Below are 13,170 nucleotides of genomic sequence, written 5' to 3' on the forward strand. Positions count from 1 at the left end.
AGGCAGAGCCGCGCTCTCTCCGCTGCTGCCCTGAGGCAGAGCCGCGCTCTCTCCGCTGCTGCCCTGAGGCAGAGCCCGCGCTCTCTCCGCTGCTGCCCTGAGGCAGAGCCGCGCTCTCTCCGCTGCTGCCCTGAGGCAGAGCCGCGCTCTCTCCGCTGCTGCCCTGAGGCAGAGCCGCGCTCTCTCCGCTGCTGCCCCTGAGGCAGAGCCGCGCTCTCTCCGCTGCTGCCCTGAGGCAGAGCCGCGCTCTCTCCGCTGCTGCCCTGAGGCAGAGCCGCGCTCTCTCCGCTGCTGCCCTGAGGCAGAGCCGCGCTCTCTCCGCTGCTGCCCTGAGGCAGAGCCGCGCTCTCTCCGCTGCTGCCCTGAGGCAGAGCCGCGCTCTCTCCGCTGCTGCCCTGAGGCAGAGCGGCGCTCTCTCCGCTGCTGCCCTGAGGCAGAGCCGCGCTATGTCCCCTGCTGCCCTGAGGCAGAGCCGCGCTCTGTCCACTGCTACCCTGAGGCAGAGCCGCGCTCTGTCCACTGCTGCCCTGAGGCAGAGCCGCGCTCTGTCCACTGCTGCCCTGAGGCAGAGCCGCGCTCTCTCCGCTGCTGCCCTGAGGCAGAGCCGCGCTCTCTCCGCTGCTGCCCTGAGGCAGAGCCGCGCTCTCTCCGCTGCTGCCCTGAGGCAGAGCCGCGCTCTCTCCGCTGCTGCCCTGAGGCAGAGCCGCGCTCTCTCCGCTGCTGCCCTGAGGCAGAGCCGCGCTCTGTCCTCTGCTGCCCTGAGGGAGAGCCGTGCTCTCTCCACTGCTGCCCTGAGGCAGAGCCGTGCTCTCTCCACTGCTGCCCTGAGGCAGAGCCGCGCTCTCTCCACTGCTGCCCTGAGGCAGAGCCGCGCTCTGTCCACTGCTACCCTGATGCAGAGCCGCGCTCTCTCCACTGCTGCCCTGAGGCAGAGCCGCGCTCTCTCCGCTGCTGCCCTGAGGCAGAGCCGCGCTCTCTCCGCTGCTGCCCTGAGGCAGAGCCGCGCTCTCTCCGCTGCTGCCCTGAGGCAGAGCCGCGCTCTCTCCGCTGCTGCCCTGAGGCAGAGCCGCGCTCTCTCCGCTGCTGCCCTGAGGCAGAGCCGCGCTCTCTCCGCTGCTGCCCTGAGGCAGAGCCGCGCTCTCTCCGCTGCTGCCCTGAGGCAGAGCCGCGCTCTCTCCGCTGCTGCCCTGAGGCAGAGCCGCGCTCTCTCCGCTGCTGCCCTGAGGCAGAGCCGCGCTCTCTCCGCTGCTGCCCTGAGGCAGAGCCGCGCTCTCTCCGCTGCTGCCCTGAGGCAGAGCCGCGCTCTCTCCGCTGCTGCCCTGAGGCAGAGCCGCGCTCTCTCCGCTGCTGCCCTGAGGCAGAGCCGCGCTCTCTCCGCTGCTGCCCTGAGGCAGAGCCGCGCTCTCTCCGCTGCTGCCCTGAGGCAGAGCCGCGCTCTCTCCGCTGCTGCCCTGAGGCAGAGCGGCGCTCTCTCCGCTGCTGCCCTGAGGCAGAGCCGCGCTATGTCCCCTGCTGCCCTGAGGCAGAGCCGCGCTCTGTCCACTGCTACCCTGAGGCAGAGCCGCGCTCTGTCCACTGCTACCCTGAGGCAGAGCCGCGCTCTGTCCACTGCTGCCCTGAGGCAGAGCCGCGCTCTCTCCGCTGCTGCCCTGAGGCAGAGCCGCGCTCTCTCCGCTGCTGCCCTGAGGCAGAGCCGCGCTCTCTCCGCTGCTGCCCTGAGGCAGAGCCGCGCTCTCTCCGCTGCTGCCCTGAGGCAGAGCCGCGCTCTCTCCGCTGCTGCCCTGAGGCAGAGCCGCGCTCTCTCCGCTGCTGCCCTGAGGCAGAGCCGTGCTCTGTCCTCTGCTGCCCTGAGGGAGAGCCGTGCTCTCTCCACTGCTGCCCTGAGGCAGAGCCGTGCTCTCTCCACTGCTGCCCTGAGGCAGAGCCGCGCTCTCTCCACTGCTGCCCTGAGGCAGAGCCGTGCTCTGTCCACTGCTACCCTGATGCAGAGCCGCGCTCTCTCCACTGCTGCCCTGAGGCAGAGCCGTGCTCTGTCCACTGCTACCCTGATGCAGAGCCGCGCTCTGTCCACTGCTGCCCTGAGGCAGAGCCGCGCTCTCTCCACTGCTGCCCTGAGGGAGAGCCGTGCTCTGTCCATGACATTAGTACTGGAGTTTTTTTTGTGCTTAAATCCACTGCTGGATGAAGGCCCCCCGCACAATCCTAAGGATTTACTTGACCAGTCTGTTGTTGGCCATAGGCCATAGGCAGCCCCAACAGCCTAGTAAATAGATAACTAGAGAGTCTCTCTCTCTCTACATCAGGGGTGGGGAAACTTTGTTCTGCCAAGGGCCATTGGGATATTTGTAACATCATTTGCGGGCCATGCAAAATCATCAAATTTAAAATTAGCCCGTTATATTTGGTCAAACATTTCATTAACTCACCCCTAATGCGATGGCTGGAACTGCTTCTCTTTGGCAAGGCGTGTGGTGATGTTAGCCGGTGTTGATGATGTTGCTACTCGCAACTGCTTTTCCAGGTTTGCTCTTAGATTTGTTGAATTTCGAATCCCGCCTGCGGTTGCCTTGGCAGGGCCAGACACAAATTTTGCAGGCCTCACACGGCCCGTGGGCCGGACGTTCCCCACCCCTGCTCTACGTGATGAAGGGGTGCTGTGTGGTGCTGAGTGAGGTGATGCTGATGCTGATTAAAGTGATCATCTCACCGTCTCTGTCTTAGGGATTTGAATCAGCATTGAGAGCAGGTGGTCTACATCCAGAAACTGACTGATAGCTACACACACACACGGACATCACAAACACAGCAACAACAACAACCGCCATTTGCCACTAAGTGGCGGTGATGTCACCGCGACGCTTGTGCCAGGCCATGTGCACCTTGAGGCCACGTGAAGTGTCGAACGCCCGCTGGCAGGAGGTCACGGGGCAGACCCAGCAGGTGCCACGGGTCGACTGACTGAGATGACCGAGATGACTGGCTGATGCACCACCTGTGCCCCCTACTGTGCCCACTTGCTGTGCCTTAGCCACCCGGCGCTCCGCTAGTTGTTGTGAGCGGTTGCTCCTCCGCCCTCCGTTATTGTTGGAGGGCGACTGCCTCCAACTGCCCAGTAGCGTCCTTCACAAGCCTCCTCCACAGAGGCCGATCTTGACACCGCTGGTACCAGTCATCGGCAAGTCCACTCAGTACCACATCACTCCATCTATTCTCTAGCCCGTGTCGCGCCCGTTTAGCCCCCTCGATCCGCATGCGGGCTACATGGCTCAGCCAACACAGCCTTGCCTGCCGGAGGAGCTCACCGATGAGACTTTGTCCAGATCTTTTGAGGATTTGTGAGCTCGTCACACAATCCAGCCTGCAGGTTAAACCCAAGGTGTACAGAGAATGGCTCCGACTCCCGGCCATGTAGTTTTACACAGACATCATTGCACACACACTCACAGACACACACACACAGACACACACATAGACATCACACACACACACAGACACCACACAAACACACAAAGACAAAGATTCCCCGTTTCACCTGAACAGATTGTAGGGGCAAGTGCTGTTAGCGAGCACCTATAAAGACCGGCACGGCACGAGGGGGTAGGTGGCCAGAACCACGCCCGGCCACCTTTGTCTCCCCAGTGGCGATGTTTACTACACACCGCACCAGGTTCTCATTTGAGGCTAAGTCGACCTAGGGGAAGCCCAGTACCGGTTCACATAATCGTCATTGATATTGGCTGTGAGAGGGAATCGAACTCGGGTCACCGGGTTCGTAGCGCAGACATCACACACCCACCCACTAACCCACCCACTCACCAACCCACCCACCCCCCCACCCACCCACCCATTCACCTACCTACCCACCCACTCACTCACCCACCCACCCACACACCCACCCACCCACTCACCTACCCACACACCCACCCACTCAACCACCCACTCACCCAATGACCCACCAATCCTCTTACCCACCCGCCCTCTCACCCACCATCCCACTCACGCACTCACCCACCCACATACCCACCCACCCATCCACTCACTCACTCACTCACCCACTCATTCACCCACATACCCACTCACCCACCCACTCACTCACCCACTCACCCACTCACTCACCCACATACCCACTCACCCACCGACTCACCCACCCATCCTCTCACCAACCCACCTACTCACCCACTCACCCACCCACCCTCTCACCCACCATCCCACTCACCCACTCATCTACCCACCCCACTCACCCACCCACCAGCCTGCACTCTATAGAAGTTGTCTTCCTGCAGCAGCTCGTCCACACAGTCGAGACGGCCTCTGATCGTCTCTTCGTCCACCAGCGGCTCGTGGATGTTGGCTCTGAGCCGGCGCGCTCCTCCACGCGTCCTCGTGTAGTTGAGCACCCCGAACAGCGAGTGGGAGCTCCTGGGTGCACGCACACACACACACGCACACACACACGCACACCACACACGCACACCACACACGCAGACACACACGCGCACACACACACGCGCACACACATGCACACCACACACACACGCACACACACACGCGCACACACGCACGCACGCACACACACACGCACGCACACACGCACACACACACACACACCACACGCGCACACACACACACACCACACACACACACACGCACACCACACACGCACACACCAACACACACACGCACACCACACACACACACACACGCACACACGCACACACACGCACGCACACACGCACACACACGCACACACACGCACACACACGCACGCACAGCCCACACACCACACGCACGCACACACGCGCACACACGCGCACACACGCACCCCACACACACGCACACACACGGGTGGAGGAGGGTCACACAACAACACAACAACAACCGCCATTCGCCACTAAGTGGCGGTGACGTTACCACGACGCTTGTGCCAGGCTATGTGCACCTACAGGCCACGTGAAGTGTCAATCGCCCGCTGGCAGGAGGTCACGGGCAGACCCAGCAGGTGCCACGGGTCGACTGACTGAGATGACTGGTTGATGCACCACCTGTGCCCCCTAGTGTACCAACTTGCTGTGCTTTAGCCACCTGGCGCTCCGCTCGTTGTTGTGAGCGTCACTCCTCCGCCCTCCGTTGTTGTTGGAGGGTGACTGCCTCAAACTGCCCAGTAGCGTCCTTCACGAGCTTCCTCCAGAGGCCGATCTTGACACCGCTGGTACCAGTCATCGGCAAGTCCACTCAGCTCCACATCCTCCTGTACCACATCACTCCATCTCTTCTCTATCCCGTTTAGCCCCCTCGACCTGGCCGAACAAAATCTGTTTAGGCATGCGGTGGCTGGGCAGGCGGGCTACATGGCCCAGCCAACGCAGCCTTACCTGCCGGAGGAGCTCACCGATGGGACTTTGCCCAGATATTTCAAGGATTTGTGAGCTCCTCACACAATCCAGCCTGGTTAAACCCAGGATGGATCGTAGGCAGGCCAGCCTAAATGTTTCCAACCGGCGAAGATGCTCCATTAGGGGGGTCCACGTTCAGCAAGCGTAGAGAAGGGAGGGAATGATTGTGGCCGAGAAGACCGAAAGCTTTGTGCGGAGCGACAGACTAGGTAGCTTCCACACAGCGTTACGCAACCGATGAAAATATATTGCCGCTCGACTGATTCGGAGTGAGACCTCTGCTGTTAAACCGGAGCCGGTCATAAGCACACTGCCCAGGTATGGGAAACTCTCCACTCTCTCCACAACTGCCCCATCACCGATTGGGAGTTGTGGGGTTGGAGTGTCCGATGGTACAAAATACCCAGGCAGGTGCTTAGTTTTGGTGGGGCTGATGGTAAGGCCCTACCTCTTAGGGTCACAAGAAAACACCAACACACACGCTACACGCACACACTCATACCACACTCGCACCCACCCACACACACGCACACAAAGATAAAGACAAAGATCCCCCGTATAGCCTTAACAGACTGTAGGGGCAAGTGCTGTTAACGAGCACCTATGAAGGCCAGAACGGTACACGAGGGGGTGGGTGGCCATCACCACTCCCGACCGCCTTTGTCTCCCCAGTGACGATGTTTACACACTGCACCAGGTACTCATTTGAGGCTGAGTCGACCTAGAGGAGGACCAGGACCGGTTCAGATAATCGTCACTGGTGTTGGCCGTGAGCGGAATCGAACTCGGGTCGCCGGGTTCATAGCGCAGCGCGCTAACCGCTACACTACCGCTCCCCACACACACACACATATACCAACACACCCACACACACACACCCACACACCGACACACACACACCCACACACTGACACACACCAACACACTGACACACACACACCGACACACACCCACCGCCACACATCCACCGCCACACACCCACACACCGACACACACTGACACACCAACACCCACCCACACACACACACTGACACCCACCCACACACACACCGACACCCACACACCAACACGCACGCACCCACACACACACACACACCCACCCACCCACACACACTAACACACACCGACACACACACCAACACACACACACCAACACACTGACACACACACACCGACACACCCCCACCGCCACACACCCACACACACACACCCACCCACACACCGACACCCACATACCAACACCCACCCACCCACACACCAACACACACACATGCACACACACACCAACACACCCACACACACCCACCACCACACACCAACACCCACACGCACACACACACCCACCCACACACACCCATCGCCACACACCCACACAGGACAGGGCTAGCGGCTGTCCCCGCCGTTGCCTACCGAGGGTCGTGTGAGTTGCGCAGCAGCTCCAGGTTGGCGGCGGTGGTGGCGTCGATCATGGCGGTGTGCTCGCTGCCGCGGAAGGAGACGCGCACGGAGGCCGGGGCGAGCAGCACGCCCTGGATGAACTCCACGTACTGCAGCAGCGCCGCCAGTGCAGCCAGGCAGTAGTATCTGGGGGGGGGGGGGTGAGTGGGGGGGTGGGTGGGTGAGTGGGGGAAGGTGGGTGGATGAACTCCACGTACTGCAGCAGCGCCGCCAGTGCAGCCAGGCAGTAGTACCTGGGGGGGGGGGGGTGGTGGGGGGGTGGGTGGGTGGGGGGGTGGGTGAGTGGGGGGGGTGGGTGGGTGGGGGGGTGGGTGAGTGGGTAGGTGAGTGGGGGGGGTGGGAGGAAGGGAGGGTGGGTGAGTGGGAGGGTGAGTAGGGGGGTGGGTGAATGGGGGGTGAGTGGGTGGGAGTGTGAGTAGGGGGGTGGGTTGGGTGGGTGGGGGGGTGGTTGGGTGGGTGAGTGGGGGGGGGGTGGGTGAGTGGGGGGGGGTGGGTGGGTGGGTGGGGGGGTGGGTGAGTGGGTAGGTGAGTGGGGGGGTAGGAGGGAGGGAGGGTGGGTGAGTGGGAGGGTGAGTAGGGGGGTGGGTGAATGGGGGGTGAGTGGGTGGGTGTGTGAGTGGGGGGGTGGGTTGGGTGGGTGGGGGGTGGTTGGGTGGGTGAGTGGGGGCGGTGGGTGGGTGGGTGAGTGGGTAGGTGAGTGGGGGGGTGGGAGGGAGGGAGGGTGGGTGAGTGGGAGGGTGAGTAGGGGGGTGAGTGGTTGGGTGGGTGAGTGGTTGGGTGTGTGAGTGGGGGGGTGGGTTGGGTGGGTGGGGGGTGGTTGGGTGGGTGAGTGGGGGGGGTGGGTGAGTGGGGGGGTGAGTGGAGGGTGAGTGGGTGGGGGGTGGGTGGGGGGGTGAGGTGAGTGGTGGGGGCCACAGCACCACGCAGGTGACTTGAATCAGCATTGAGAGCAAGGCGATCTACATCTAGGAACCCACTGATAGCTTCACACCCACCCACTCGCCCACTCACCCACCCACTCACTCACTTACTCACCCACTCACTCACTCACCCACTCACCCACTAACTCACTCACCCACTCACTCACCCACCCACCCACTCACCCACCCACTCACCGACTGACTCACTTACTGACTCACCCACCCACTCACCCACTCACCCACTCACTCACTTACTCACCCACTCACTCACCCACTCACTCACTAACTCACCCACTCACTCACCCACCCACTCACCCACAAACCCACTCACTAACTCACCCACCCACCCACTCACCCACTCACTCACCCACTCACCCACCCACTCACTCACCCACTCACCCACAGACCCACAGACCCACACACCCACTCACTTCCCCTGCACGTCCTTGAGCACGGTGGCCATGTGGGGCACGCACAGCCTCCGCACCGCGTCCCAGCCCCGCTCCTCGTTGAAGTATTTCCTCAGCACCGTGGTCATGTGGGCCTCCTGCACACGCACTCACCACACTCACTGTGGTGAGTGCGTGGGTCTCTGTGTGGTGAGTCTGTGGGTCTCTGTGTGTGGAGTCTGTGGGTCTCTGTGTGATGAGTCTATGGGTCTCTGTGTGATGAGTCTATGGGTGTCTATGATGAGTCTATGGGTCTCTATGATGAGTCTATGTGTCTCTGTGTGGTGAGTCTATGAGTCTATGTGTGATGAGTCTGTGGGTCTCTATGATGAGTCTATGGGTCTGTGTGTGGTGAGTCTATGGGTCACTGTGTGGTGAGTCTATGGGTCACTGTGTGGTGAGTCTATGGGTCTCTGTGTGGTGAGTCTGTGGCTCTCTGTGTGGTGAGTCTGTGGCTCTCTGTGTGGTGAGTCTGAGGCTCTCTGTGTGGTGAATCTGTGGGTCTTTGTGGTGAGTCTGTGGGTCTCTGTGTAGTGAGTCTGTGGCTCTCTGTGTGTTGAGTCTATGAGTCTATGTGGTGAGTCTGTGGGTCTCTGTGGTGAGTCTGTGGGTCTCTGTGTGGTGAGTGTGTGTGTCTCTGTCTGGTGAGTCTGTGGGTCTCTGTGTGGTGAGTCTGTGGGTCTCTGTGTGTGGTGAGTCTGTGAGTCTTTGTGGTGAGTCTGTGGGTCTCTGTGTGGTGAGTCTGTGGGTCTCTGTGTGGTGAGTCTATGAGTCTCTGTGGTGAGTCTGTGGGTCTCTGTGGTGAGTCTGTGGGTCTCTGTGTGGTGAGTGCGTGGGTCTCTGTGTGGTGAGTCTGTAGGTCTCTGTGTGATGAGTCTATGGGTCTCTATGTGATGAGTCTATGGGTCTCTGTGTGGTGAGTCTAAGGGTCTCTAAATGATGAGTCTATGTGTCTCTGTGTGGTGAGTTTATCGGTCTCTATGTGGTGAGTCTGTGGGTCTGTGTGTGATGAGTCTATGGGTCTATGTGTTGTGAGTCTGTGGGTCTCTGTGTGGTGAGTCTGTGGCTCTCTGTGTGGTGAGTCTGTGGGTCTCTGTGTGGTGAGTCTGTGGGTCTCTGTGTGGTGAGTCTGTGGCTCTCTGTGTGGTGAGTCTATGAGTCTCTGTGGTGAGTCTGTGGGTCTCTGTGGTGAGTGCGTGTGTCTCTGTGTGGTAAGTCTGTGGGTCTCTGTGTGATGAGTCTGTGTGTCTCTGTGTGTGGTGAATCTGTGAGTCTTCGTGGTGAGTCTGTGGGTCTCTGTGTTGTGAGTCTGTGGGTCTCTGTGTGGTGAGTCTATAAGTCTCTGTGGTGAGTCTGTGGGTCTCTGTGTGGTGAGTGCGTGTGTCTCTGTGTGGTGAGTCTGTGGGTCTCTGTGTGGTGAGTCTGTGGGTCTCTGTGTGTGGTGAGTCTGTGAGTCTTTGTGGTGAATCTGTGGGTCTCTGTGTGGTGAGTCTGTGGGTCTCTGTGCGGTGAGTGCGTGTGTCTCTGTGTGGTGAGTCTATGAGTCTCTGTGGTGAGTCTGTGGGTCTCTGTGTGGTGAGTGCGTGTGTCTCTGTGTGGTGAGTCTGTGGGTCTCTGTGTGGTAAGTCTGTGAGTCTTTGTGGTGAGTCTGTGGGTCTCTGTGTGGTGAGTCTGTGGGTCTCTGTGTGGTGAGTCTATGAGTCTCTGTGGTGAGTCTGTGGGTCTCTGTGTGGTGAGTCTGTGGTTCTCTGTGTGGTGAGTCTGTGGGTCTCTGTGTGATGAGTCTATGGGTCTCTATGTGATGAGTCTATGGGTCTCTGTGTGGTGAGTCTAAGGGTCTCTAAATGGTGAGTCTATGTGTCTCTGTGTGGTGAGTATATCGGTCTCTATGTGGTGAGTCTGTGGGTTTGTGTGTGATGAGTCTATGGGTCTATGTGTGGTGAGTCTGTGGGTCTTTGTATGGTGAGTCTGTGGCTCTCTGTGTGGTGAGTCTGTGGCTCTCTGTGTGGTGAGTCTGAGGCTCTCTGTGTGGTGAATCTGTGGGTCTTTGTGGTGAGTCTGTGGGTCTCTGTGTGGTGAGTCTGTGGCTCTCTGTGTGGTGAGTCTGTGGGTCTCTGTGTGGTGAGTCTAAGGGTCTCTAAATGGTGAGTCTATGTGTCTCTGTGTGGTGAGTATATCGGTCTCTATGTGGTGAGTCTGTGGGTTTGTGTGTGATGAGTCTATGGGTCTATGTGTGGTGAGTCTGTGGGTCTTTGTATGGTGAGTCTGTGGCTCTCTGTGTGGTGAGTCTGTGGCTCTCTGTGTGGTGAGTCTGAGGCTCTCTGTGTGGTGAATCTGTGGGTCTTTGTGGTGAGTCTGTGGGTCTCTGTGTGGTGAGTCTGTGGCTCTCTGTGTGTTGAGTCTATGAGTCTATGTGGTGAGTCTGTGGGTCTCTGTGGTGAGTCTGTGGGTCTCTGTGTGGTGAGTGCGTGTGTCTCTGTCTGGTGAGTCTGTGGGTCTCTGTGTGGTGAGTCTGTGGGTCTCTGTGTGTGGTGAGTCTGTGAGTCTTTGTGGTGAGTCTGTGGGTCTCTGTGTGGTGAGTCTGTGGGTCTCTGTGTGGTGAGTCTATGAGTCTCTGTGGTGAGTCTGTGGGTCTCTGTGGTGAGTCTGTGGGTCTCTGTGTGGTGAGTGCGTGGGTCTCTGTGTGGTGAGTCTGTAGGTCTCTGTGTGATGAGTCTATGGGTCTCTATGTGATGAGTCTATGGGTCTCTGTGTGGTGAATCTAAGGGTCTCTAAATGATGAGTCTATGTGTCTCTGTGTGGTGAGTTTATCGGTCTCTATGTGGTGAGTCTGTGGGTCTGTGTGTGATGAGTCTATGGGTCTATGTGTTGTGAGTCTGTGGGTCTCTGTGTGGTCAGTCTGTAGCTCTCTGTGTGGTGAGTCTGTGGGTCTCTGTGTGATGAGTCTATGGGTCTCTATGTGATGAGTCTATGGGTCTCTGTGTAGTGAGTCTAAGGGTCTCTAAATGATGAGTCTATGTGTCTCTGTGTGGTGAGTCTATCGGTCTCTATGTGGTGAGTCTGTGGGTCTGTGTATGATGAGTCTATGGGTCTATGTGTGGTGAGTCTGTGGGTCTCTGTGTGGTGAGTCTGTGGCTCTCTGTGTGGTGAGTCTGTGGCTCTCTGTGTGGTGAGTCTGTGGCTCTCTGTGTGGTGAGTCTGTGGGTCTCTGTGTGATGAGTCTATGGCTCTCTGTGAGGTGAGTCTATGGGTCTCTGTGTGGTGAGTCTGTGGGTCTCTGTGTGGTGAGTCTGTGGGTCTCGGTGTGTGGTGAGTCTGTGAGTCTTTGTGGTGAGTCTGTGGGTCTCTGTGTGGTGAGTCTGTGGCTCTCTGTGTGGTGAGTCTATGAGTCTCTGTGGTGAGTCTGTGGGTCTCTGTGGTGAGTGCGTGTGTCTCTGTGTGGTGAGTCTGTGGGTCTCTGTGTGATGAGTCTGTGTGTCTCTGTGTGTGGTGAATCTGTGAGTCTTTGTGGTGAGTCTGTGGGTCTCTGTGTGGTGAGTCTGTGGGTCTCTGTGTGGTGAGTCTATGAGTCTCTGTGGTGAGTCTGTGGGTCTCTGTGTGGTGAGTGCGTGTGTCTCTGTGTGGTGAGTCTGTGGGTCTCTGTGTGGTGAGTCTGTGGGTCTCTGTGTGTGGTGAGTCTGTGAGTCTTTGTGGTGAATCTGTGGGTCTCTGTGTGGTGAGTCTGTGGGTCTCTGTGTGGTGAGTGCGTGTGTCTCTGTGTGGTGAGTCTATGAGTCTCTGTGGTGAGTCTGTGGGTCTCTGTGTGGTGAGTGCGTGTGTCTCTGTGTGGTGAGTCTGTGGGTCTCTGTGTGGTGAGTTTGTGAGTCTTTGTGGTGAGTCTGTGGGTCTCTGTGTGGTGAGTCTGTGGGTCTCTGTGTGGTGAGTCTATGAGTCTCTGTGGTGAGTCTGTGGGTCTCTGTGGTGAGTCTGTGGGTCTCTGTGTGGTGAGTGCGTGGGTCTCTGTGTGGTGAGTCTGTAGGTCTCTGTGTGATGAGTCTATGGGTCTCTATGTGATGAGTCTATGGGTCTCTGTGTGGTGAATCTAAGGGTCTCTAAATGATGAGTCTATGTGTCTCTGTGTGGTGAGTTTATCGGTCTCTATGTGGTGAGTCTGTGGGTCTGTGTGTGATGAGTCTATGGGTCTATGTGTTGTGAGTCTGTGGGTCTCTGTGTGGTGAGTCTGTAGCTCTCTGTGTGGTGAGTCTGTGGGTCTCTGTGTGATGAGTCTATGGGTCTCTATGTGATGAGTCTATGGGTCTCTGTGTAGTGAGTCTAAGGGTCTCTAAATGATGAGTCTATGTGTCTCTGTGTGGTGAGTCTATCGGTCTCTATGTGGTGAGTCTGTGGGTCTGTGTATGATGAGTCTATGGGTCTATGTGTGGTGAGTCTGTGGGTCTCTGTGTGGTGAGTCTGTGGCTCTCTGTGTGGTGAGTCTGTGGCTCTCTGTGTGGTGAGTCTGTGGCTCTCTGTGTGGTGAGTCTGTGGGTCTCTGTGTGATGAGTCTATGGCTCTCTGTGAGGTGAGTCTATGGGTCTCTGTGTGGTGAGTCTGTGGGTCTCTGTGTGGTGAGTCTGTGGGTCTCGGTGTGTGGTGAGTCTGTGAGTCTTTGTGGTGAGTCTGTGGGTCTCTGTGTGGTGAGTCTGTGGCTCTCTGTGTGGTGAGTCTATGAGTCTCTGTGGTGAGTCTGTGGGTCTCTGTGGTGAGTGCGTGTGTCTCTGTGTGGTGAGTCTGTGGGTCTCTGTGTGATGAGTCTGTGTGTCTCTGTGTGTGGTGAATCTGTGAGTCTTTGTGGTGAGTCTGTGGGTCTCTGTGTGGTGAGTCTGTGGGTCTCTGTGTGGTGAGTCTATGAGTCTCTGTGGTGAGTCTGTGGGTCTCTGTGTGGTGAGTGCGTGTGTCTCTGTGTGGTGAGTC

The 13,170-nt window shown here is 58.4% G+C and overlaps 1 protein-coding gene across 1 annotated transcript in view; it reads right to left on the reverse strand.

Moving 5' to 3' along the window:
* Window positions 1-13,170, reverse strand: part of MSH4 (mutS homolog 4) — a 54,307-nt gene that overhangs the window by 30,396 nt on the left and 10,741 nt on the right. The window contains exons 6-9 of the mRNA XM_078616917.1: window positions 8,203-8,318; window positions 6,804-6,977; window positions 4,250-4,419; window positions 2,708-2,775 (exon numbers count right to left, since the gene is read on the reverse strand). Coding sequence (XP_078473043.1) covers window positions 2,708-2,775; window positions 4,250-4,419; window positions 6,804-6,977; window positions 8,203-8,318 — 528 coding nt within the window. The remainder of the gene's footprint in view (window positions 1-2,707; window positions 2,776-4,249; window positions 4,420-6,803; window positions 6,978-8,202; window positions 8,319-13,170) is intronic.

This window comes from Lampetra planeri, chromosome 52, assembly GCF_965212315.1.
Source record: "Lampetra planeri chromosome 52, kcLamPlan1.2.h2, whole genome shotgun sequence".
Taxonomy (NCBI): domain Eukaryota; kingdom Metazoa; phylum Chordata; class Hyperoartia; order Petromyzontiformes; family Petromyzontidae; genus Lampetra; species Lampetra planeri.